A 24117-nucleotide genomic window follows, 5' to 3' on the forward strand; every position below is an offset into this window, starting at 1 on the left:
TTTTTAGAGTATGGTTTATCCAGATTTGAACAACGAAACTTTATTTTTTTTAAATTCAAATCAGAGTTCATTACAGATTTATACATTTTTAAAGGTTTATACTGCAGTGGTGATATAACTCCAACTGACTCAAAATTAATCGTTCTGAAAATCAAGTACTAGCTAACTGGTTACCAGTTCCGGTATTATTTAACTAAATATACCCAATGATCGGCAGTCTTGCAAAATTCTAATTTGTATTTATTAATAAATATTTTTTGTTTATAATAATCATTACCCATCATTCGTATTTCGTTTATAGTAACATTTAAAGGAAATGTTTCACTGCTGAGCAAAGGACTCCTCTCCATTTATAATGACCATCCGCCGGTCTGCGGAACGTAGAGATCTCGAATCGGATATAACGATAGACTTTGGCAGTCTACTTATCTAATACCTTGTTCAAGTCACATCGGAATAATATCTTGGATGACTCCATACAATATCCCCACATAAAATAAAAAAAAGAACTCGGATATAAAATATCCAAAATTCGATAAGTGACAACAATATTTTAATGACTGTTTAATACTAGCAGCTTAATTATCGACTCTAGTCTAATCTTAGTGAAAGTTCGCTTTGATTAATTTTGTTGGCATGCTGTCATCCGCATCAAACTATTTTTCTCTGGTTCAACACTACAACGTACACACAAAGTTGCTTAAACTCGTGCATATTTAGTTGTCAGCTCACAATTGCTATGGCCTAAAGTTCAAATGTCAGTGCTCGAATCAGTTTACTTTCAGCAGTTTTATTCACCGCATGTTGTTGAACCATTATGCCTTTTTCTAAAAATCAATTAACTCTCATGCAATTTGGGCTATATAAGTGACATAAAATTGCTAAAATACTTACGCATTTATTTACAATGTTTTTTTAATCAAAAAACTTCCTTCTTAACATATATGGAAATGTGGTAAAAAATAAATCAAAGTCTATTCAGTAGTTTTATTTTAATGTTTTTTTTTTCGAAAAATGAAACTTAAATCGTCCTCCGATAAGTTTCACAAAATGTCGCTTAAATCAATTAGCCTTTTAAGTTTTAACCGTCGGTATGATGTCATCATATAAGTTTTGATATCATAATATAATCCAGATCGTGTGTATTTTTAAAGGTTTTAGCTTGTCGAAAATATATATATATATATATAATTGTCAAGTTGAAGAATATTTCATTGGACATTGTTTGACAAGGGTCAAACAATGTCCAATATTCTTCGTAAGTTATTCTTTTAATAGGATGGATATAGAAAATTGTATGGTATATGTATGCAGTCGCCGCTATATATATTTCTACAGCACGATCTATTATTATTTAAATATTTATTAAGTACATTAATATGTAGTTATATTTTAATAATTGTGTACTACTATCACATATCTTATTTTGAAGTAATATGATTAATAATCATATCTTCACGTTTAGTTCCAACAATTATTATTTATATAAATCCTAACCTTACATTAAAAAAGAAACACCAACTAATTCGTTATTCTGAATTTGGTAATTATAAAATACCCAATTAATCTAAATTATTCTATGTTCACCGAATATATTAAAAATTCATTGGTGTAAAGAAAAAAATATAAAACGAAAGTTTTACCTAAATTCTATTCCAGTATATTATGTATACAGCTCAATGATGTTACAATACAATTTTCTCTGACCTCTGTTGACGCGTTACTATGAACTGAATAAGAGGCCAAACTCTACCTACGAGATTATTGTGAACTGTTGTGGAAGGCATCGAGATTTAAGAGCCCGAGTACCATCCAACGTGTACTATAGACTTTATATTGTTTGTCTATATCTAGAAGTTCTTTGTAATCTGTTATTTTGAGGAAAACTCACCCTGACATTTTGTTGAATGTCAATAACTTTGCTGTCAAATGTCAGTATCTCTGTCTCATAGTGGAGTAAAGAGTAGATCTAAAATGCAATTGCGCTTGTCAAAACGAAATGTTTAGACGTTTGTAAATGTACGTACCATCGTAGTTACTTATTCCACTTTCGAATTTTATTTTCGATTTCTGGTACAAATTTCCAAGTGTTATATGTAATTTCTCGTTTATTTGTTATAAATGCGTTGTGAAGAATTTTCTCAAGAATTCGCCTTATATTTAAAATCGGTGCAATGACTTCGAAACTTTCGAAAATGGCTATTAAAAATTGTTGTGTTGTGTTAATAATTTTCGCTCTCGCGATAGTTCAGGCGGTCGGCTACGACACAGAACTGTATGAAACATCTGCTTGCGATAGTACAGCATGTTTTGACGCTCTTCACGGAGCTCTCGGCGACTGTTCCTGCAATGTGGATACGATCGACTATTTTAATAACGTAAAAATATTCCCTCGAATACAGAGCCTGGTAACAAAAGACTATTTTAGATTTTACAAGGTTAATTTAAAGAAAGAATGTCCATTTTGGGCGGACGATAGCAGATGTGCGATGAAATACTGTCATATTAAAACCTGTTCTAAGGAAAGTATTCCGGGTTTCGAAAGCGGCTATGAAAATGAACAAGAGGAGGAGGTGCCAGCTGCGAAGTATACAGAACAGGCGCAAACCCCGTGTAACTCTGATACCGACCATGATCCAGCTCTTGGTTACTTGAACATGACTTTGAGTGCAGCAAGCCAATATGAAATCGCTAAGTGGAAAGCTTACGACGATTCAGTTGGTAATTTTTGTGAATGTGATGATAAAGACGTAGAAGCCGAATATATCGATTTATCTTTGAATCCAGAAAGATATACAGGCTACAAGGGCCCCTCAGCACACAGAATTTGGAGAAGCATTTATCAGGAAAATTGTTTTCGTCCTAAATTGAATCCATATCAATCATTTCCATATGTATTAAGTTCAGATTTAGGCAATATGTGCCTTGAGAAGAGAGTATTTTACAGAGCAGTATCTGGCTTACATTCCAGTATCAATATCCATTTATGTTCAAAGTTTTTACTATCAGAGAAAAAGTTAGGATTTGCAGCTCCACCTGAAGGTGAATGGGGGCCAAATTTGGCTGAGTTCCAACGTCGTTTTGATCCATCACAGACATTTGGGGAAGGTCCAAATTGGCTAAAGAATTTATACTTTGTATATTTGCTTGAAATGCGTGCACTTGCTAAAGCCGGGCCTTATTTAGAACGGGAGGATTATTTCACGGGTAACCCTGTAGAGGACGAAGAGACCAGAGATGCTATACGTAATATGATTGGTGTGATATACACATTTCCTGATCATTTCAATGAGTCTTCAATGTTTAACGGTGGTAGTCAGGCTGGGAAGTTGAAGCAAGAATTTCGTGATCACTTTTGGAACATATCACGTATCATGGATTGTGTTGGATGTGATAAATGTAAACTGTGGGGCAAACTGCAGACTCAAGGTTTGGGCACAGCTCTAAAGATCCTCTTCTCTGGTCAGTGGGACAGTTTTGAAGGAGATCCAGATCAAGGCAAGCTAATGTTGCGGCATAAGTCCCATAAACGTTTACAACGGACGGAAATAGTTGCATTATTTAATGCATTTGCTAGACTATCAAACAGTATCAGAGAACTTGAGAACTTCAGGCATATGCTCAGGTATGATATTATTTTTATTAAATATAACACAAAATTAATCTTATAGGATTATAAAATGATATTTCATATAGATATGGAACAAAACTTCCGATTCAAAATAATTGTTATAAATATTCTATTTTTATTTCTACTCTACTATAGAGAAAACTATACAGATTTTGTGGCATATCTATTACATGGCATGAGCAATGAGCATGTGTGTGTGTGTGTGTCTAATAACTGTATAATACTAACTTTTCCTTTCACTTGTGCAACTATGTTCTGATTCATAATGAGCATAGTCTTTGGATACCTTGCTTTGCATGTTATGTTTAAAACAAATGCAGTAGATCCACTGGTAATTGGTTATTATCTTATTAATTAAGTTAAATTAAAATATGGAGAAGTATAATATTTCTGATAAGATTAGTTACTTGTTTTGATAAATATTAGTTTCATATTAAATTTGATAATATTTCCTGATATGTATAGAAGTAGATTTTTTATAAAGTAAGGTTTTAGCTTCTTTTTTTCTCTATTATGATCAAATAAGAGTTTGTATCAAGATTTTTTTTTTATAAAAACGAATGAAATTTTCCGCTAATAATTGGCGTTCGGAAATATCTTTCGATTTCAAGATGATTATTTAAACAGTTCAGAAAATGTTATCGCTTGTTATGTACGTCCAACCGCCGACCCGTACTGGAGCAGCGTCAAATAGCTGCGAGTCTTCTCCTTGTTCAGCAATTGGACATATGGAATATTGAATGGGATTATTATTAGTATATTATTAACGATGTGTATAACTAAAAGACATATTATACTTTTTGAATGTTTTTTCTGATAAAGTTTTCGATTCTAACAGAAACGGTACTCGTTTTAGTAAAAGTTGCAACCTACGGCCTAATTACTATTTCAATATTAAATCCGTCAAAATAGGTAGGATAGATTAGCTGGAACATGTAGACAGTCCGACAGACAGACAGTATTTTTTTTTATTACAAACAGTTGCTTCAATTGTTTTTTATTTATATAGATATAACCAAAATCGTGCTTCGACCTAACGTAGGAATAAGCTTTATTGTATGACAAGTTATTTCTTAATCGCCCGAATCGATGTTCGACTTTCAAAATAAGAGATCGGTGTTAGAATACTTATTAATAGCGTAGTTCCGTCAGTGTAGGTAAAGGCCACCTCTGCTACAGCCTATTCCAATCGAAGAAGATAAACAAACCTTTGAGTTACGTATTCCATGGGAATTGCTAATAGTTCAGGTATATTTGTATTACTAAGAGTTCTTGATTAATATGTCTTTATTTATAATAAAACACATAATTTCACTTAACTACTTATATCCATTCTAATTTAACGTCGAAAGTTTCGATATTCGGTTCGTCAACGTTTAAAACGCCGGTTTTTAGGAAATCGATAATGAACATTATCGATATAAAATTTAGTAAGGAAATCTCGTTTTCCAAAAATACCATTCATTGTAAACGTAAGCGTACCATCCTGTGGTGACAGGTAGGCTTTCGAAAGTATCTACCGTGCCAACCCTAAATAAATTACTTAAGTACTAACGAATCATGATTAAATTATAATTAACATAATTATGTTCAGTTTAAAATAGCTCGTAAATGCTAAGTCGATTTATCCTTTTAATTATTTTAAATATATTTTTTTACGTAAAATAAATACGTACTGAAAATGCAGTAATATTACAGGAGTATTTTGTTAACTCAAATGCTATGTTTACTATTCTATGAAGTTAAGTAGCATCCTGGTATTATCCTACCCCTGGGCAAAGGCCTCCTCTCTCTTTTGAAGAGAAACCTGTAGGTGCCAGATTTTTATCTGCGCCATTGTTATCTTAGAGTAAAAGGTCACCATCGCCTTTAGATACATCAGAACAATCGATACTGTAGGAAATATTAACCACTCCTTACATCGCAAATGCGCCACCAATCTTGGTAACAAAGATGTGATATACCTGCATGTAGTTACACAGGCTCACTCAACCACAAACCGGAACAACAATACCAAATGTTGCTGTTTGCCGGTAGATAAATATCGATTGGGTGGTACCATGTAAAACGCATTGAACATCATTGATATATGCGGGTGCACCCGTAAAGTGGGACATATACAGGCTGTTGTTTTTTACAACTGCACATATAATAAAATTAATAATAAACAGAGGCATCTCTGCAAGTTATATTTGTACAAGATGATTTAAAATATATGTACTTATACGATATCATTAGGCAGATATAAATAAAACATTTATCTAGAAATAATTTTGCATGTAGATTTTTAGTCTACGTCAAGGACCGTTGGGCGACTTGTTTTTAAAACTCGCTTTAAGTGTTAATCGTTTATATTTAACATTAAGATAGTTATAATGGATGGAAAATGCTGGTGTTTGTGTGTTTTTCTTATCATGGAAAGCGAAAAAACTCGTAAAGTGCATAGCCGTTACTTAACGCCACTTTTAATTTGGCTGGCTATATAGTTGTTCTAGATAAACTAAACTAATAATGATAAATTCGACCTTGCGATATTTATTTATACTAGAGTACAAACAATATTTTACATATTATAAAAAAAAGAAGCTGCATTTTTTCTTTTAATCTACAAAAGGGATTGTAAGGCTGTGTTTATTAATAAACAGAGTGATTGACGAGGAAGGTTCATATGTATAAAACATGCATGTTATAGTAGAGAAAAGCCGAGAATTTCAACTTTCCTGTCCGGAAAAATCGAGAATTTTTCTTTTTAAGTTTATTTTTGAATCTAAGAGTTGTATATAGACCTTTGTTGTATCCGTGTGAAGCTGGGGTGGGTGGCTAGTTACAGATATACAATAGTGATTCCGAAGTCACACTGTTACCAACAGGTGATATCGGTCACGGGGCTTGGTTGATATTTTATTGCAAAAATAATTGGCGTACGTTCAACACCGTCAGGCTTTCCGAGACAAGAGAAAGAATCCACCGTCAACTTCCAAACTCCGAGCTGCTATTGAGAGTTATTGACTAAAAAACGATGTTTTATTTGCTCCGAAGGATTAAAAGACTAACGATGTGCTACATACATATGTATACATTATGTGTGATGGTTATGAAAACCAGGAAAAATTTAAATTAATCTATAGAATATCTCGGTTCTTTCCTTATACAGTAATTAATCTTTATTAAAATGAAGTTTAATTTATAAAAAATATATAACGTATTACATTTTAAAATGTATAGTAAATTCACGTGGAGCTTGTTCTTTTTAGTTTCCGATGACCCGTTTTAGACAACTTACCTTTTTATAATTGTGTGTTCTGCTTGAGATGTTGACTGAGCCTGTTACACAAATTACAGTTGGTTGTGCATTATAAAATAAAGTTATTTGTTGTTCTTCAATCCTCTCCTCTGACTTCGGCTATTAGGAATTCCTCGATGGAAAATTCCATAACTAGACCAACGAGCATTATTACCAAGTCATTACGTATTTCTATTTTGTTAAATTATTTAATTAGTTAGACGACGGCCGATTTCGGTCACGGCGCCCAATCTCATGGAAGACTAACTAACCACGCTCTCCGAGGCATGGGAGTGTACACATTTTCCAATTCCAGACTTCGGGCTGTTACTGAGAATACCCAATAACTTTTTATCAGCCTCACTTGGGATTTGTAAGAAGAAACTCATGATCTGTGGCCTTATATCAAGCCACTAGACCAATGAGACAGTCATATATATAGTCATATATAATGTTTAGACAATAGTATATATGTATGTATTATATATACTAGTGGCCAAACATTGGTCGAAATTCAACTGTACAATTCATGGCTAATAATATAAAAATAATAAGACACATTGATTCGATAAAGTGAAAAAAAAAATTAGACTAGTTGGACGATACCTTGTAATTTTTATAAACAAAAAAAAAAATCACCAAAATCACAAAAAATTTGAAACACAGATTATGTATAAAGTTTAGCTTTCTGCGTTCCATTTTTATCTTCGCATATTAATATATAAAGATTCGTATCACATGGTTTGTTTCATTAGATATAATAGTCAAGAGTCATTGGCTATAAATATTCTATCGAGTCGAGGGCGATGGAGAGGGATCGCGTTGCAGTGAGGGCTAACTCGATAACAGAGGCTAATCTGACTAATGCAGTTCTATGTATAGACTATTTCAATAGATTATGTAAAAAGAGTAAACAAAATCATGACAATCAGATAACCTTTATGTAAAAGCGATACATAGAAAATGATACCTTTATAATGTTTTTATTTTTTACGGTCAAACGTAGACTGATCGACAAATGGGCTTCCGATGGTAAGTGGTCACCATCGCTCATAGACATTGGCGCTGTAGGAAATATTAAATATTCCTTATATCGTCAGTGCACCAGCAACCTTGGGAGCTAAGATGTTATGTCCCTAGTGCCTGCAGTTATACGATATTATGGTTCACTCACTTTTCAAACTGGAACACAAGAATACTAAGTATTGCTGTTTGGCGGTTGAAAACCAGTAGGCGGTAACTTACTCAAACGGGCTTGCTCAAATTTACTAAGCGTAAATTTTTCCTATTAACTAAATTTTTTACTGAAATGAGCCGAATTTTTAGCAAATTTTAAAACATACTATATAAATATATAAAGTGCAAAGGAATTCGAACCAAACAAAATTTCATTGCGAGTTATTTGGCAAAATTTCTCAACGGAAGAATTTAATGAGAGAAAAACTGAATAACTTGATTCGAAATTTCTAAGGTCTAAAGCTCCTGTCTTTGGATCTGCAGCCTTATAAACTAAAACAAACGAACGAAACAATTACAGTTAGTACAATGTATAAAATAAAATAAGGTCCCGTTTAAAGGTTACACCAAGATTTACAATTATTTTTATATATCTAAAACAATCATTTTTTGAATAAAATCGTATAATGAAGTTAAAATAAAATGACTAACGATTCAACGCTGCTGTTTATCTAAATGTTTAAATAATATCGTATTACCGATCAACTTGTCTGTCTTTTACATCAGTATCATTAGTTATACAAATATTGGGAACCATCTCGTGGTCAGCGGCATTTATCTTAGGCGACGAAAAAATGATGAGTGGTCCAGACTTGCAGAGCTTCACCACCTGTAAATTCGCCTACGTTGAAATTATCACGTAGGTACACTTATCGAATTACTCACAGTAGGTGACGAATAACTGGCACTTTGATCGCGGAGAAATCCATTCCATTTATCATAGATAAATAGTTTTAATATTATTAAATTCCATATTTGAAAATGTTCATTATAATAAGTTTAAAAATAAAATTGTTTGTTGTGTGAAGAGTGCACGAATTTCGCTCAACTCGAACTCGAAGATATTGCTCTATTATAGGAAGATTATTTTTTTTGCCCCGGACGTGATATCGCTCTTGTTGGATGTTAAAAATTAAAAAAAAAAAAACAACTACTAGTTAACAATTAATATTTTAGAAAAACTGTTACAACATCACCTTTTTAGAGTAATCAATATCAGAATATTAAAATAAATAATTAATTTGAGGCGACTTAATTACAAGTATACTTGTTAAAGCGTTATATATAATATAATTTTAATTTTGTAACAATACACAGTCTTTTTTTCAATGCTTGTCTTGTGCAATAATATTTTCTCTTTGTATTAAAAACACAGAACCTCGCATAAGCTAAATGTTACAATAAGGTAGAAAACAATTGTTGTTGATTCGGTTGGATATTGCTTACAAGATCTGTGGTATTTTGTGATTGATAAATGCATTGTTCGAGGCTCTTAATACAAGGAGTACGTACGATTCTCGCCTCACGTAGGATGCGACTCTGATTCACTCAAGTCTTTATTTATTTATCGACTTTACACTAACGCGTATTTAACGTAACGATGACGTCACGTGTTGCATGCGAATTGCTTCATAATACAATTCTATTTATGAAATTGTTACAATTCTTAGTTTATTTAGGATTTCTATTTACCGGTAGAAAATTTATATAAAGTGTTTTTTCAAGTATTCTAGTTTAAATTTTTTTCAATTTACAGCGAACTAATTGAGCTAATATAGCTGTATATAAAAATAAGTATGTCTGTCTGGACTTTGGTTATATATATCAGTAAACATATAATATTATAATCAAAACATTTGTGATTAGTACGACTAGAACTTCGGTTGAAATCGTACTTCAAAAAAATATACTGTGATTTTTTAGAAGTGTTGGAGCTTATTCTATTAATTTGCTTCTCTCGGATGAAATTGTATAATTAAAAAAAAAAAAAAAATATAGAAAAACTATATTAGAATATAAGAATTTCCTCACGAATCGGAAAAATATTAATGTTTAATGTTACTGTAAGTTAAAAATAAGTCAGTCAGTCAGTAATTACAATGTTAATTATGTCGTGGTTATAACAATTATGATTGTTGTGAGCCACGCAAGATCGTTCAATTTAAATTTCTACGTCATATCTATAAAGAGTATTCAATGAAATCGTATGAGCGATTTATTTGTATCTATTTCGTTTGAAATTAATAACCATTTATATTTATTTCCTTATCGTATTGTTGACACATTAATGGATTGGACTGATAAAAATGATAATTTAAAATTTAATCATTGCGAGCTAAATAGTTTAGTCTATAAATATTTATCAAAAGATAAAACCATCATATATTTAAATGAAGGAATATTTGTATTGTGTCTCGATATATTTTAAAAGAAAAAAAAAACGTATTTGAAATAGAATTTCAATTCTAAGTTCAATTTTGATGACAATTATGTCACCTATTATAAAGCATGCCTTATCACCGCTTGTATGTACCGCACGCACTATTGGTAGAAGTGTTTATATGGCAACCGGGCGAAATACTAAATATTGAAAAATTCCAACAGTTCTCAAACAGAAACGCAGAAGAAGAGCATATTTGGAAATGTTCCAGGCGACGTGGGCGCTAAGAAGGAACTATGTTCGGGCGGAGCCAAACCAAAAATATGGAGTTAAATGATTACGCGAGGATTCAAGTTATAAAATAACTTTAAAGTTTTAAAGTACAGTTACGTATCTTCGACGTTTTCTCTTAACTCGCGTTTCATGTCAGATGGTGTTCGTTAAGTGTGAAGCGATTATATAACTTAATTTCATTTCAATGTTGTATGTGGTTTCTATCACTATATCACAATGTTTAAAAGGCAGGTCTCTTTCCTTTTAGCAAAATATGATTGTAATCTTATGATTGTATTGTTATTTATCAATACGTTAATGCCTGTGTTTTTTTTCATGGAGATAAAAAGTTTCTGTCGAGCCGGTTTGGTAGACTGAAAGCAATATAATTTCGCCACGGCAAGCAATCAGGCACGTGTTATCTTAATTGGCAAAGTCAAAGCCTTTATTTATCAAAGGTGCTGGTTAAAAAAAAAAAAACACTTTAAGAGTGGCAACATTTGTATTTTTTTTTTTAATTTATACTTTCTATATTCATATATGAGGTTATTTTTAAAACTGTTTTAACTTCATAACATTGCATGATACGTTTTGTAAAACGAAAGCGCCATTATTTAAGTATTATTATTTTCTCGTTAGTTGCTACGAAACAATAGTTTTTATTTAGATCGCAGATTATTATAGATAATGATACAGTATCATCACAGTTTTAAAACCAGTGAATAAGAATTTTACAATGGTTCACAGCCTATAAACAATTACAGCATTTTTAAAAAGTATATATATTTCAGTTATTTTTTATATTATATTATTTATCTATATTCAAAAGATCTATCGTAAATAAAATATATTTCTAATCAACGAATATTAATTGTGATTTTAATGATACTTAATTGATTTACCAATATTCGTATCAAAACAGGTCCCGTGTAATATTTGTCATCTATTGCCCAATTTTTAATTGTGAGTTTGTGAGTGAGAAGTAATTATCATTAGAATATGGATCCGATGAAAAACATGATGTCATTAAACGCCTACTTCGTAACAAAATGTTTACTAGTCGTTTGACAGTTGGGCCACGTGTGAAAATTCGTTTCGCAGATGAACAAAGCATGCGGTCGTATACAATTTTGGCTTTATTTTGAAATTATAAATTATCTTTAGTTGTTCCAATGTTTCATCATATTTAATTCTAATTCCTTTTTTAAACGGGCTGACGTAATGACATAAACACACGTTTAGGTCAATGTTGATTGTTCTTTTAGTAAAATTTATTTTTAGTTAATTTTGTCTCTATACGATACGAATTTAAAATATATTCATTAAATTACTTAATTTTCTTCTAGTCATGTAACTTTGGAGTGCTACGGTAAAATTATGCAATAGTTGTTTTTTAATACTGAAGGTTCATATTTAACACTAAATATAATTTCAAAAAAGAACACGTGCTCGCTTACAGTTTTTATTTTTTTTAATTAAGATTAACGTTAAATGACTAAAGGTCAATCGTATAAGGTTTTACTGTGTTCTGTGACATTCGACTAATTTCTTTAGCTGTATACTATTCGTAAGTAATTTATTCAATTATGATGGACATGGTATTTTGGGTAACGTTTGTAATTAATTCTGATATTGATATTTTTCAATAAACCTATGAACTTGAAGTGATAGCACCTAGTAGAATTTTTAAAATAAGAATATATGTCTATGTGTTATATGTAGATGTTACACGTTTCGGGTACGTAACAAATATTCTATACTTATCTTCTTTTTAAATAAAGAAAAAAGACTACAATTTTTTTTTAAATGACCTTTTTTTAATCTGCTATGTCGATTGTTTTTGACTTCGCCTTTTTTTGAAATAAGAATACTAAAATTTTAAAATACCTATGTTTAATTCTGTCATGATTAATCGCATGATGAGCGAAAATGTTCTTTTTTAATCCAAAAGTCACAATATCAATCATAATTAATTTATATTTGTACTAATTGGTTTTAAACTTACAATTAAAACCTTTTTATAAATCAATTAAATAGTGTCCGGTTACTACATCCAGTTAACGATTTATTTTGCTTAAGGATAATAGATTTGTCTACGAGGCGTAATTCAAAGGTATCCTGGGCTTGCTACTAACGCTTCGATGTTACGAATGACGGAAAGTTAGAAGAATTTATGAGGTAATCAGATAATAGAGTTTTAATTAATATTGATACGACAATTAGACATACTTATTATCAGTAAACAAAACGAATTGTTTTTTTTTGTATATAATAACCGGGTTTAATGTATAGGAAAATAATTAATATATATAAGAGATAACCTCTGGAAATTGTCAGCTTAAGGTACTAGTTATGTGTTACAAATAGTTTTGTTTATATGTAAAGTGTTTTGTAAATATTGAATGTTTTATGTAAATCGAGGTTTAATTTTAATATATATCATGATAATATTATACGATGTACTGGATGTCCAGTACGCATTACAAACTTTTTATTCCATTAAAAATTCTCCCTTTACCTTAAGAAATATGTTATGTAACTAAGTTATTTATAGCTGTGTTTTTTACATTAATGCAAACATTGAGTATAATAAGAATGACTGTGATTATTTGAGGTCTATCTATTAACAGAATATAACATGACAAGATTGTTTAACTGTTTTTCTTTAATAAACATTTAAAATTTTTAATCCTTGTTTTTTTTGTGACGTGTGGTTTCCCGCTTACAGATACTAACATAATAACTTGTGTTGTCATATCTGAAAATAGATTTATATTATATTATATATAAATTTAATGGTTTCAGGTCCAATGAAGAGAAACAAGCGTTTGTTATGTGTGAGAAGTTGGTGTGATTGGAGAGATATCGCTTATAATAAAAGCTTTAATATTTGATATCAATTTAGTATTATAATTGTAGAGATAGAAAAAGGAGTTATCAAATAAATATTTCGCTGTGGTAGTTTTTCATTACTATTTTTATTATAGTCACAGTGTACCTTTGATCTTGTTTCTTTAAATACTGAGGAGTAGTTTCTTTTTTTTTTATTTATTATAGGTAGGCATGTCATAGTGACCACTGCCCATAGACAATTAGTGCTGTTAGAAATTATACCATTTACATTGCCAATGTTATCAAACTTAGGTATTAAATTTTTATGTTTCTGGTGTCTGTAGTTACACTGGCTCGTATACTCTTTAAACCAGAATAATAGTATTAGATGTAGGCAGAATATATGATGAGCGGGTAGTATATATTTAGACGATTTTGCACAAAACCCTACCGCATGGAAATTAACCTACGTTTTTTTACCGTAGCAATTTCCTGCAACGATAAAAATCATTTTTTGCATTGCGTTTCTGTCTATGTCTTAATAGGCAAGTTAAATTATTACGTAAAAGGATATCTAAGAAAAACAAAAAAAAAAAACAAAAATTAATGCGTTTATTACTCATAAAGACAGTTCATTTCAAGAAGTGTTTTAAATGTTTACCTTTCATATTTTTATTAAAGTTCAATCATTTTAATTAAATACAAGTGTTACCATTTTTATTTTATTTTTTAGCAAAAAGGATTAAGGATTGAAATCAAACAAATGTGTCATTTGGGAACGGAATCGTTTATTCAACCCATCTGCAATAGTAGACAATTAAAATTATACTGTTACTCTACGTTTTTGTACTGTTCAAAGTACCTACCTATCTCAAATATTTCTATGTCTTAGGTTAGAACGAACTAACGAATGCACCCAATATTGGATTACATTTTTAATTTTTTTAATTTTCTTTTTTTTTTTAACCGATTGTGCTCGAAGTTTCAGCGGTAGTTACAAATCACAGTACTTTCTGGATCCTACAATTATAATGAATACAATGTTTTAAGTATATATAGATTAGGTATAATTTATCATAAATAACATCATGCCAATTATAATAGCCATGTTTAATAAAATACCTAAACTGACCGAGGATGAATTAATTTCCATAGGAACAGTTTTACATTAAATAATGTTTATAATGCTTAGGATCCAAGAGATTTACTTTAAATAAAATATTGCTGTGTTTACACTCATAATTCATAAAACTTATATGGAATTCGAATACACGCAAAAGTCTGCACCTTCGAAAATGTTACAAAAATCGTTAATAGAAAATTAATACAATTGTAATTTTAATACTAACAACATAGACATCTACGTAATAACCATCTCAATATAAACCTTTGGCATTGAAAAATTAAAAAGTGAAAATGAAAAAAAAAAAACAAACCACCTATTCTTACGTAAATCTAAGGCGTGTATCCGAACTCTACTAGGGGTGTACAATATATTCCAATTACATCATACTATAATATAAATACTAATAAGTTCATATTTTAGATATCGATCGAGTCATTATTCGTTTATATTTATTAATAATAATAGGTATAAATCTTCCTTATTGTCTTCAATATTTACTATAAAAACAAAGCTGGTAAAAATAATATTGGTCAAGAAATTAGTGTCGCAGCGTAACAAGTGGTGGCAAATTCTGTAATTCTGTGAAAAATCGCTTTGGTTCCGCCATTAGAATAACTACAATTAATAATAAAAGCCGCAAATACCTACAAAATTCACAAGGTTCATAACCATATTCAATGAAAATACAATATAGCAAAAATTAGTTGCAAGTATCGATTGATTTGTCACAATATATTCGAATTATGTTTTCATGGAACAGAAATTTAAACAATTCAAACGCACGACAATAATCAAATTTCAACATTTTCGTATTAAAATAAAAACTAGATTGAGTCATAAACTGATTTTATTGCTTTTCTCTAAATCATTCGATACTTGCGAACTTTTCATTCGAGATATTATCAAATAATACAGATTCATGATATGTACCTAAGTATACACAAATAATCTATTAATCGCAAAGGATACAAATCAATAAATAGCATTCAATGACGTCATAACATATATATACACTTAACATACTTTAGTACCCTTCGATTTAATGGATTTTTAAAGATTATTCGATTGTTATAGAATGACTATTCTTTATAATTAAGTTTTTAATAACTAACTCGATACGTAAATTATAATCATCGCCAATATTTACATAAGTACCTATTAATTAATAAAGACCCGGCCTGGCTGTGAAAAATTGCCTTCTTAAACCGGCTCTTAGTCTTAAATCAAAGTGTCGTCCGGCCGGACCGGGCTCAGAGAACATAACTCACTCTTAGTCCAACATTAACACTTCGTTTGTTTAGAAAGGAATCCATTTAAATGTATACGAAAATAAGTGGGACTTACAGTATATACAAAAATATCACATTACTTCGAGGCCGCAGCTTTCTTTACTTAGTCATTACTTATTACGTCTTCTTACCTAATTCATAGTTTTTGGTTCGAAGCGTAAGCTAGACATCGCAGGAAGTAATCAACTGTTAATAAGGTATGGAGCTGTTATCGTTTATCCAAAGCAACCATTCAAGCGCAAAGGATGTTCGCCTGTACGCCTTACAATCTAGCATCCAGCTTACCCAACCAGAAAAAAATTTACATTCGATCAGAATCGATTTCCCGACAAACAAATCAAACCGAGCGCCAACTCAAAACTAAACACGTCTACGCCTCATCGCCTCTGTCCTTCTCGCTACCATCTAAGAAGAACATCAAGACTAGGTGCTCGTCAATAATAATATCGTAATACGACTACACCTAAATCTAAATCGATAGGGCGGACACTAAAGCTGCAGCCTTGCGGGCGCGCTACACTAGTAACTATTTGGCTCACGTCACATCACTAAGCGAACTACGAGTCGCCGTACGAACGGGGATATCACAAGCGAGCGACGTAGAAAAATATATATCGCGGCGCGAGTCATCTATTCGAGACAGTCTTTGGCGTCGGGGGAGGATCCGGATCCGGCGGAGAGGTCGTCGAGGAAGTCGAAGGTGGCGACGGCGGCGCGCTCGGGCTCGGCGTAGCGCACGAAGAAGCCCTCGCGGCCCAGGATGGACGGGCGGCGGTGGCGCGGCTGACGCAGCGCGCCCAGCCCGCGCACGCGCAGCGCCGCCGCTGCACCAACACACGTTAGCGCCTACGAGCGACCGCCCGCTGGACCAACCGCGCGCCTGAGCCGAGCCACCCTCGCTCGCACTCGCGCCGACCGACGCACCGCTCCGCCACGGGTACGGCTCGATACCCCGAGCTCATGTTATCAAATTTACTCCACGAAATACTCGTTACGGTTCTGAACATTTCTCTTTCGTTGGAGCGGTGCGTCTGTTATGACATCTACTCGAAATGAGGCGAGAGTGAGATGGTGCGTGTGAGTGAGAGCGGAAATAGTGACGTGGCTTGTGACACAAACAATATGACATTTTGACATTGATAATATAATGTTAATATTATGATCGATGAAACTATTTAACAAAAATTTAAAAGCTTAGTTAATTCTACGTGTTATATATAACTGTTACTTTCTTAGTTCATTTTTTCATAATATTTACACCAATTAATTTAAAAAAGACATAAATTAACACATGTAAAGCATCAATAAAAATTAACTTAAATTAAAAGTAAGTCTACCACCACACTAAGCCATGATAACAGATCTATATAGCATTCGAATTGTATATAATTTCTAAGTCTTTTATAGAATATTAAAATACAGTTTCACTAGTTAGCTTTCCTTATAATATTTTACTATATTAAATAAAATAGTTTATAAGAAAAAGACTCACTATATTAATATAAATATGGGAATCGGAATAAATTAATACTAAACTATATATTTAGTATTAAAATTCCTAGAAGTTCGTATTGTAATAATCATCGTTATATTATTTTCAGCTATAAGATTAAGAAAAAAAAAAAAATTAAACAAGTATCTTCTCTTACAGCTTGAAACTAATTATTAATTATGTCTTGTAAAAATAATTAGTTTAAGTCTTAATATATGAGATAAGATATAGATAAAAATTTATTTTTTACAATAATAGTGTTTTAAGTTCTAAGACCCGTTCCCCTTAACTGAACACATCCAAACAATGCGCATGAAATAGATAGTGAACAATGAAGACAACATTTATCGGGAGTAACACTTAGACAAGGCTACCAGTGAGGAAATTAGGCATTTCGGTAGCTTCCGTTTTGATTAAAGTTAAAAAGACTCCTATTGTATAATAACAAACTAAACATTAAAGTATTAATCAAGTTACCTTTTAGCAAACACGACATTATTGGTGAATCTAAAATCTAAAGCTTACCATTGATCACGAAAAATTGTCTAATTTCTAGAATGTTAAAGGTACATAGGAATATTGTTAATTGCAATTGTTTCCTGACTTTTAGCGATGTCTATCACGTCCCATGTAGTCCTGTTACTCCCCACAACACACAGACAAGCTAGTAGTATTTACCGGTCTTCTGTCGGCGGGAGCGATGCAGGCGATGGAGACGGGAGTACGGCGGCGGCGGCTCCGCGGGCGACGAGCCGCACGACGACGGAGACGAGTCGCTGGACGCCAGCATCACGTCGAGCAGGTTCGCACGAGCCTGGACGCCATCAAGCATATCATGCAGTCACAGAAAAATAAAAAATTAGCTATGAACCTTCAAATGCTCCACTTCCTTTTAGAATTGTTATGATAAATAACATTATAGACCTTAATGGAGACTGTTGTATTAACAAGTTATAGATTATATCTTAATGGAGACTCTCCATTAACATAATATATTTTAATGGAGACTGTTGTATTAACAAGTTATAGATTGAACATTTAGAAAATTGAAAAATGATTTAGGAGTTAAGATAATAAATGGAATGTCTAAAATCTTAAAAATTGCAAATTCATTAAGTTCGAATTAAATGAATACCTTAGGATCACTGAAGTCGATATCCTTTTCAACGTGGACCCATCCCGTAGGGGCCCATAAGGCGTTGTCCTTCTGTGCGTATGATTTCTCCTGCTTCTCTTCACCTTTGATTTCGGCCGCTGCAGTGGCACCTTCACTTTGTCGAATCATTCTGAAAAATAAATAAATCGTAAGTAAACACAATATATATTATTAATTTAATTACAAGGTTTTGATAAAACCCTACCTGTTGAGTTCTTCAATGACATCTTTGGAAGTGGCAGCTTCATGAAAACTTAGTGTATTTTCTTGTTTAACGATTATAGGTTCAGGATTTGAAGTCGATTGGACACCTGCTCGACTTCTTTCAGCTACAGGAATTTTAGATCGTACCTTTTGCGGTGAGGATGGTGGTCTTTTCCCTCCCATCAGTGTAGGTATTCGACTTTTCTCACATCTACGCCTTATTTCCCTATGACTTCCCTCATTCTTATTACTTATTATCACAGTTTCAGCAGTTGATGTGCTTGTTGTATTCGATTCAGTCATTTGGGGGGAGCTAATTTCAGGTGACGAGCTCTCCTCTTCTTCAGGGACGGTACCAAGCACACCTGATGTACGTCTACAAGCATTTAGCACTTCATCAACAAGGGATACTTCATTTTCACCAGAACATTGAAAACTCGCTGATTTCACCAAACTAGGTTCTATCTCTCTATCAATTGACGTTTGTTTATTTAACATAATATTCATCGTGTTCTCTTTCAATGCGGAGTTGTGTTCTAAAATTCGACTAGATTCAATATCACAAGATTTTTCATCTTTTATTGAATTTGGCTGATCTAAATCTGTAGTGTTGCTAATATCTATGCTCTTATTTATTTCATTCTTTCTTTGCACTTTTAAAAGATGGTGATCATCTATTTCATTTTCTGCGTTTTCAACTCTGGATAAATCGTAGAAGTCTTCTGATTCTGTATAAGGATCTTCACGTTCAATAAATCTAGGAGTTGATCTTGGCTCGGATACACTATCACAATACGCGACCCTTGTTCTATCGATAGGAACGACATCGCACGAGTCATTTTCAGAAAAGCTGCCAAAAGAATCTGGTCTTTGCCTATCTTCAGATATTTCACTTCGTGGGTCAACGGAATCTTCATCGAAATCAGCTGCGGCATAAGGAGGAGGCAGTTCACGTATTTCTGATACAGGACGGGATGACATTGAATCTGACTCCTCTCTATCTCGGCAATATTTTTGCTGTTCCGCTATAAAATTTAAAACGTTTTGAAGTGCTTGTTCACGGTCTTGCAAAGCCATTGTTTGGACATCATTAATTCGCAAGTGATTCGCTGGATCTGCAGTTGTTACACCTTTTGAGGAATTTGATGCTAAGCTCTTTGTGCTTTCATATTTTACTAGGCGATAAAAATCTCGTGTGAAATCGAGGCCTACATTAGCACAATCACCATCCTCACTTAAAGCAGTACTCGAACGTTTATCAGGGCCATCAGATGTGCTTGACCAAGAACCACCAGGGGAATGTGTACCTGTATACTCCCATCTCTTTTCCGAATTTTCCGTGTCGTCTGCTATTCTACATTCGTCGATTTCTACAGTTGCAAATCCACAGTCATTCCATAAACAATCGCCTACATCTTCCTCTAATTCTAGCGCATCATCTTCTCTTATACTCGGGAGAGTTGATAGAGATATTTGACCCGGTGTAGTTATTTCCGCAAAGGGTGATTGCCTATCCCCAAGGTCTTCGCACGATAAGGATAAACTCCAATCTTCTAATTCGGCTCTATCGTATTCCAGGTCTGCTAGATCTCTATGCCTTTGCTGTAACGCCGATCTTGCATCATCTAATTCTAACCAATGCTGGACATAGTCAGCATCATACTGAGATCCATCAGCGCGATCATCAAGTGTACTACCCCATGAAACTCTTTCAGAACTAGTAGTTGACGCTATGGCCGGTCTTCTTAGAGGCCTTTCTGGCGCCGGTTTCAGATCTAAAACTAGGACCCCCGAACTAGGCGAAGGGGTATCAAGACAGCTAGTGGGGCAGGTTGTGCCCGTCAGTAATTTCAAGCATAAGTGGGAGTCTGAAAAGCTTCTCACAACATGCTGAAAAGGTAATACTGGTCTAGATGGTGGATAGCTGCCTCTAATACCTGCGAACGCTACACCGATTGGGAAATAAATATAGTCAGCTTCAGCTAGTATTCTAGCATGACGACGAGATTCTCTAGGGTTAATGGAGACGATGGTTTGGTTGTCGGTTTCGTCCGAGGCTTCGTTCAGGTCGGGCAGAGCTCGGTCGGCCGCATGGTCGCTCTGCCTCGACGCATCTGCTTGAACGTCACTTGACATAGTGGAGTAACCTTCGTCTTTCGCGCCACTCTCGGGTGATTCCGCCCCCGCCTCTCCGTTTTCTTCTTCTGTTCCCTTTTCTCTTGTTGCACCTGGAAAGCCAATTTATTTCTTAAATTAACTAGCTGAGGTATATTTTATTTAATCAAAATGGAATGGATTTATGGTTTGGAATAGTATAATTACTCAAATTAATAAATAACAGTTAAATTATACAGTTGAATTGAATACTAGAAAAAATGTGTTAATGTCTCTGCCAGATATTTATACTCTAAAATATAAATATCACAGGAATGGTACTAGTAAAATATAAGATATATTTTACATGTCGATAAGATTGGTTGAATGTTTTTTACCGGTGGCGTGTTCGCAGGTAACCGCGGGTTGCGGTACACTAAGGCTGAGGGTGGCGGGGCGCGTAGGCGGAGCCCACAGTGTTGGGTCCACGGCCGACAGCGCGCGTGCTAAGTTAGCCGGTGTTACTTCCAGGCCCTTTAAATATAATTTGATCATGCTACATGTCGTCTATATTTGAGTAGGGTAAAACGGCTATTAGGTATCTGTGACTATCTATCATCAATATATACTATCTTTTAACTTCCATATCCGCTAAGGGGCCAGATTATCGTTGAGCTATTGTATGTACATACTATGTGCAATTTGTATACGTTGAATGAGTTATTAAATTAAACTTAATATTTGATTTTTATTACTTTTAGTTCAGTCCAGATGTCGGCTAAAATTTGATGACGGCGCTTATCGTCGTGGCTGAGAGGATGTGGCTGCGGCACTGGAGGCGCTGGTGGTGGTGAGTCTCTAAAGGAGACCAGGGAACCACAGGATCCCACGTCTACAAGGTGTACTGGTGAAAGATTGGTGAATGTTTATAATTAAAACATTAAAGTCACGAACTGTTTCAATAGTTAAAACAAGTTGTTGCAAGTTTTATGAGCTCACTTATAATTTTCAGTGATATTCCGCTTTCATCGACTGCTACTTGCAAAAGGTCATTTGTTAAAATTCAGTTCTAATACAAAGCTACAAAATGGCCACATGAATGAGTCGTTAGACAAAAAAGTCAGCATAAGGTAAAAAGTACATGAATTAACAAAAAGTAAAAACTTAATAATTTTGAAAAACATTACTAAGTTTACAAGATTACATGTAGATTCCACCGAGAAAAATCTCTTTAAGAGAAGATACTTTTTGTATATCCTGTATCTGTACCTGTAGGTTTTAGGAAATTACTGTTTGTAAGTTTCTACCTTGTAGATCCCTCGGCGTGTGTGGAGTGAGGGGGGTGTGTGGCGTAGCTGGAGATGGTCGAGGCTGCGGCCGCAGCTGTCTCACGAGGAGCGAACTCAGCGCGCGGTTCTGTGTCTCAAGCTCGCGAATCCTTGCGCGTGCGCAGCCCAACTCCTCTCGTACGCTCTAGAAACATTGGTAATGTGTATTTAGTATAAATAATATTTTTATCAGATGTGTTCAGCGAATCTTAAATGGCGCTCGAGAAGTTCATTTAATCGTACGGATACTATTTCAATTTATATAGATAATTTGCGTCAGAGAAAATTTCAACATTATTTTTATTTTATTTAAATCATTTAAATAAAGTATTTTTAAAGATTAGGAATACATCCAAAAAGTAAGCTATTAAATAGTTTTATTAATATGCAACTAGTTGTTTCCCGCGGCTTCGTTTGCGTTTAAGGGGTTGGTTATCAAGTATTAGGCATAAAAAGTAGCCTACGTCGTTCTTTAGGTTTCAAAATTGCTTTATACAAATTTTCATCAAATTTGCTTGAGTGGTTTGGCCGTGAAAGAGACAAAGTTACTTTCGCAATTATAATATAAGTATAGATTAGTTTGACAATAACTGAGGACTTATCCTACTCGAAAGTCTTTAAAAAATGCATGACACATCACCACGTTCGCTGAAGACAAGGCTGCGCTCACTCAGAAATAATTTTAGTCAGAATTGTCAAAACAGTAAAGCGTCCGCTTTCGGGGTTGTAGATTTAATAACACCAATTTGTAGTTTTTGTGAATATTTTTTTTTGGTAATTGACTAAGTTAAATAATAAAATCGATATTATATTTATGCTGTGTCATATTAATGTTGTAAAATCGATATTATATGGATGCATGAGAATATGATTTTGTCATTTACATTAATTTAATGAAAAGCATCCCGCGTCAGTCTTGAAAATAAACGGATATATTTTAATTATGCTTCATTAACCAAATTAAATTCGAGTAAGTAATTGACGGGAGGTAATTAAGGGGAGATGGGAGATACGGAAGACATCATTCTCAGTGTTGCCAGTTTTGAAATTTACCAAAATTGATGTTCGTCACAGACAAAGTTTGTTTATTACAATAATTTAATTAAATATTCTCTTTTAATGTAAATTAAATTGTCAATGTAATTTCTACTCAGATTTTCAACAATTTTCATTTATACATTCTTTAGGGAGGTATGTTGTATTGAAGAAACCACATTTGATTAATATTTTTTTTTAAAACCACATTTGATTAATATTTTTTTTTAAAACCACATTTGATTAAATTATTTTTATTTTATAATAGTCGAGAATACTAAGTTAATATATATGTGAATATCTTCTTAAGAGAATATCGTGGGTTCAAAGAACTATTGATTTTACCATGTGCTTAATTTGTATTTTTAATTAACCTCGTGCTCAGCGGTATACAGAAATATTTGAGTGGACCTGTCAGGATCTAGATATCTGGCCTGTAGTGGGGAAGCGTTGTGGAATTCCCTTCAAAAAATTCTTGCTCTAAATAGAGTTTGCTCATTTGCTTTGCTTATTATAGAGGACGAACAAAAAAAATATTTTGTAAGTAATTTCAAATCAAGTTATTAACTTTCTTCGCGTGGAATTACCGTTGAACATAAGGAACTTATTTCCCCAATGTGAAAGGTATCTATATACCTTTTAAGTTGAAAAAATACAATGCATATCAATTGACTACCAGATATCAGCTATCATGAGGTCATATAATAGCACACATGCATTTATATTAAAAAATATTTACGACACATTTTATTCAAAAATGATGACATGAATATCGCCCCGCTATCGATATACGTGGAGTGATGTCTTTATAAAATTATCCAATCATTAATATAATGATATAAGTTATTCTATGCCATCGTTTGATGTAACTATTGTAAAGTAATCAACGTCAAATAGCAGATTATGTTTGATAGATGTTCACCCCTCGTGCGGAGTTAATTGTTGCCATATACGTATGGTGACTATATTATATTACA

At 33.2% G+C, this 24117-nt stretch overlaps 2 protein-coding genes across 9 annotated transcripts in view; one reads left to right on the top strand and one right to left on the bottom strand.

Moving 5' to 3' along the window:
* Positions 1–1940: 1940 nt before the first annotated feature.
* Positions 1941–13553, top strand: Ero1l (Endoplasmic reticulum oxidoreductin-1-like). 2 transcript variants are annotated; one of them, XM_026645835.2, is made up of 2 exons: positions 1941–3625; positions 13390–13553. In XM_026645835.2, exons 1-2 carry the CDS (start codon positions 2175–2177, stop codon positions 13436–13438), a joined length of 1500 nt encoding a protein of 499 aa, XP_026501620.2. In that variant the 5' UTR covers positions 1941–2174; the 3' UTR covers positions 13439–13553. The 2 variants fall into 2 exon arrangements, with proteins under 2 accessions (XP_026501620.2, XP_026501619.2); XM_026645834.2 differs by lacking the exon at positions 13390–13553 and adding an exon at positions 10536–10798 and having other exon boundaries at positions 1944–3625.
* Positions 13554–14184: 631 nt separating this feature from the next.
* The window catches only part of LOC113404794 (uncharacterized), a 403674-nt gene continuing 393741 nt past the window's right edge, over positions 14185–24117 (bottom strand). For 4 of the 7 annotated variants that reach the window (XM_064215520.1, XM_026645828.2, XM_064215524.1 and 1 more), the window contains 7 exons: positions 22085–22250; positions 21533–21681; positions 21176–21311; positions 18685–20911; positions 18459–18609; positions 18002–18137; positions 14185–16677 (listed from right to left, as the gene is read on the bottom strand). In XM_064215520.1, coding sequence (XP_064071590.1) covers positions 16367–16677; positions 18002–18137; positions 18459–18609; positions 18685–20911; positions 21176–21311; positions 21533–21681; positions 22085–22250 — 3276 coding nt within the window. In that variant the 3' untranslated portion in view covers positions 14185–16366. The other 3 variants (XM_026645830.2, XM_064215522.1, XM_064215521.1) reach the window with 3 other exon arrangements.

Source organism: Vanessa tameamea, chromosome 8, assembly GCF_037043105.1.
Source record: "Vanessa tameamea isolate UH-Manoa-2023 chromosome 8, ilVanTame1 primary haplotype, whole genome shotgun sequence".
NCBI classification, from domain to species: Eukaryota; Metazoa; Arthropoda; class Insecta; order Lepidoptera; family Nymphalidae; genus Vanessa; species Vanessa tameamea.

Bases quoted from the DNA above. Each gene is read 5' to 3' on its own strand.
- Ero1l (XM_026645834.2), top strand. From the start codon at position 2,175: ATGACTTCGAAACTTTCGAAAATGGCTATTAAAAATTGTTGTGTTGTG. The intron at 3,626-10,535 runs GTATGATATTAT...AAATTCCAACAG, and splicing joins AACTTCAGGCATATGCTCAG to TTCTCAAACAGAAACGCAGA.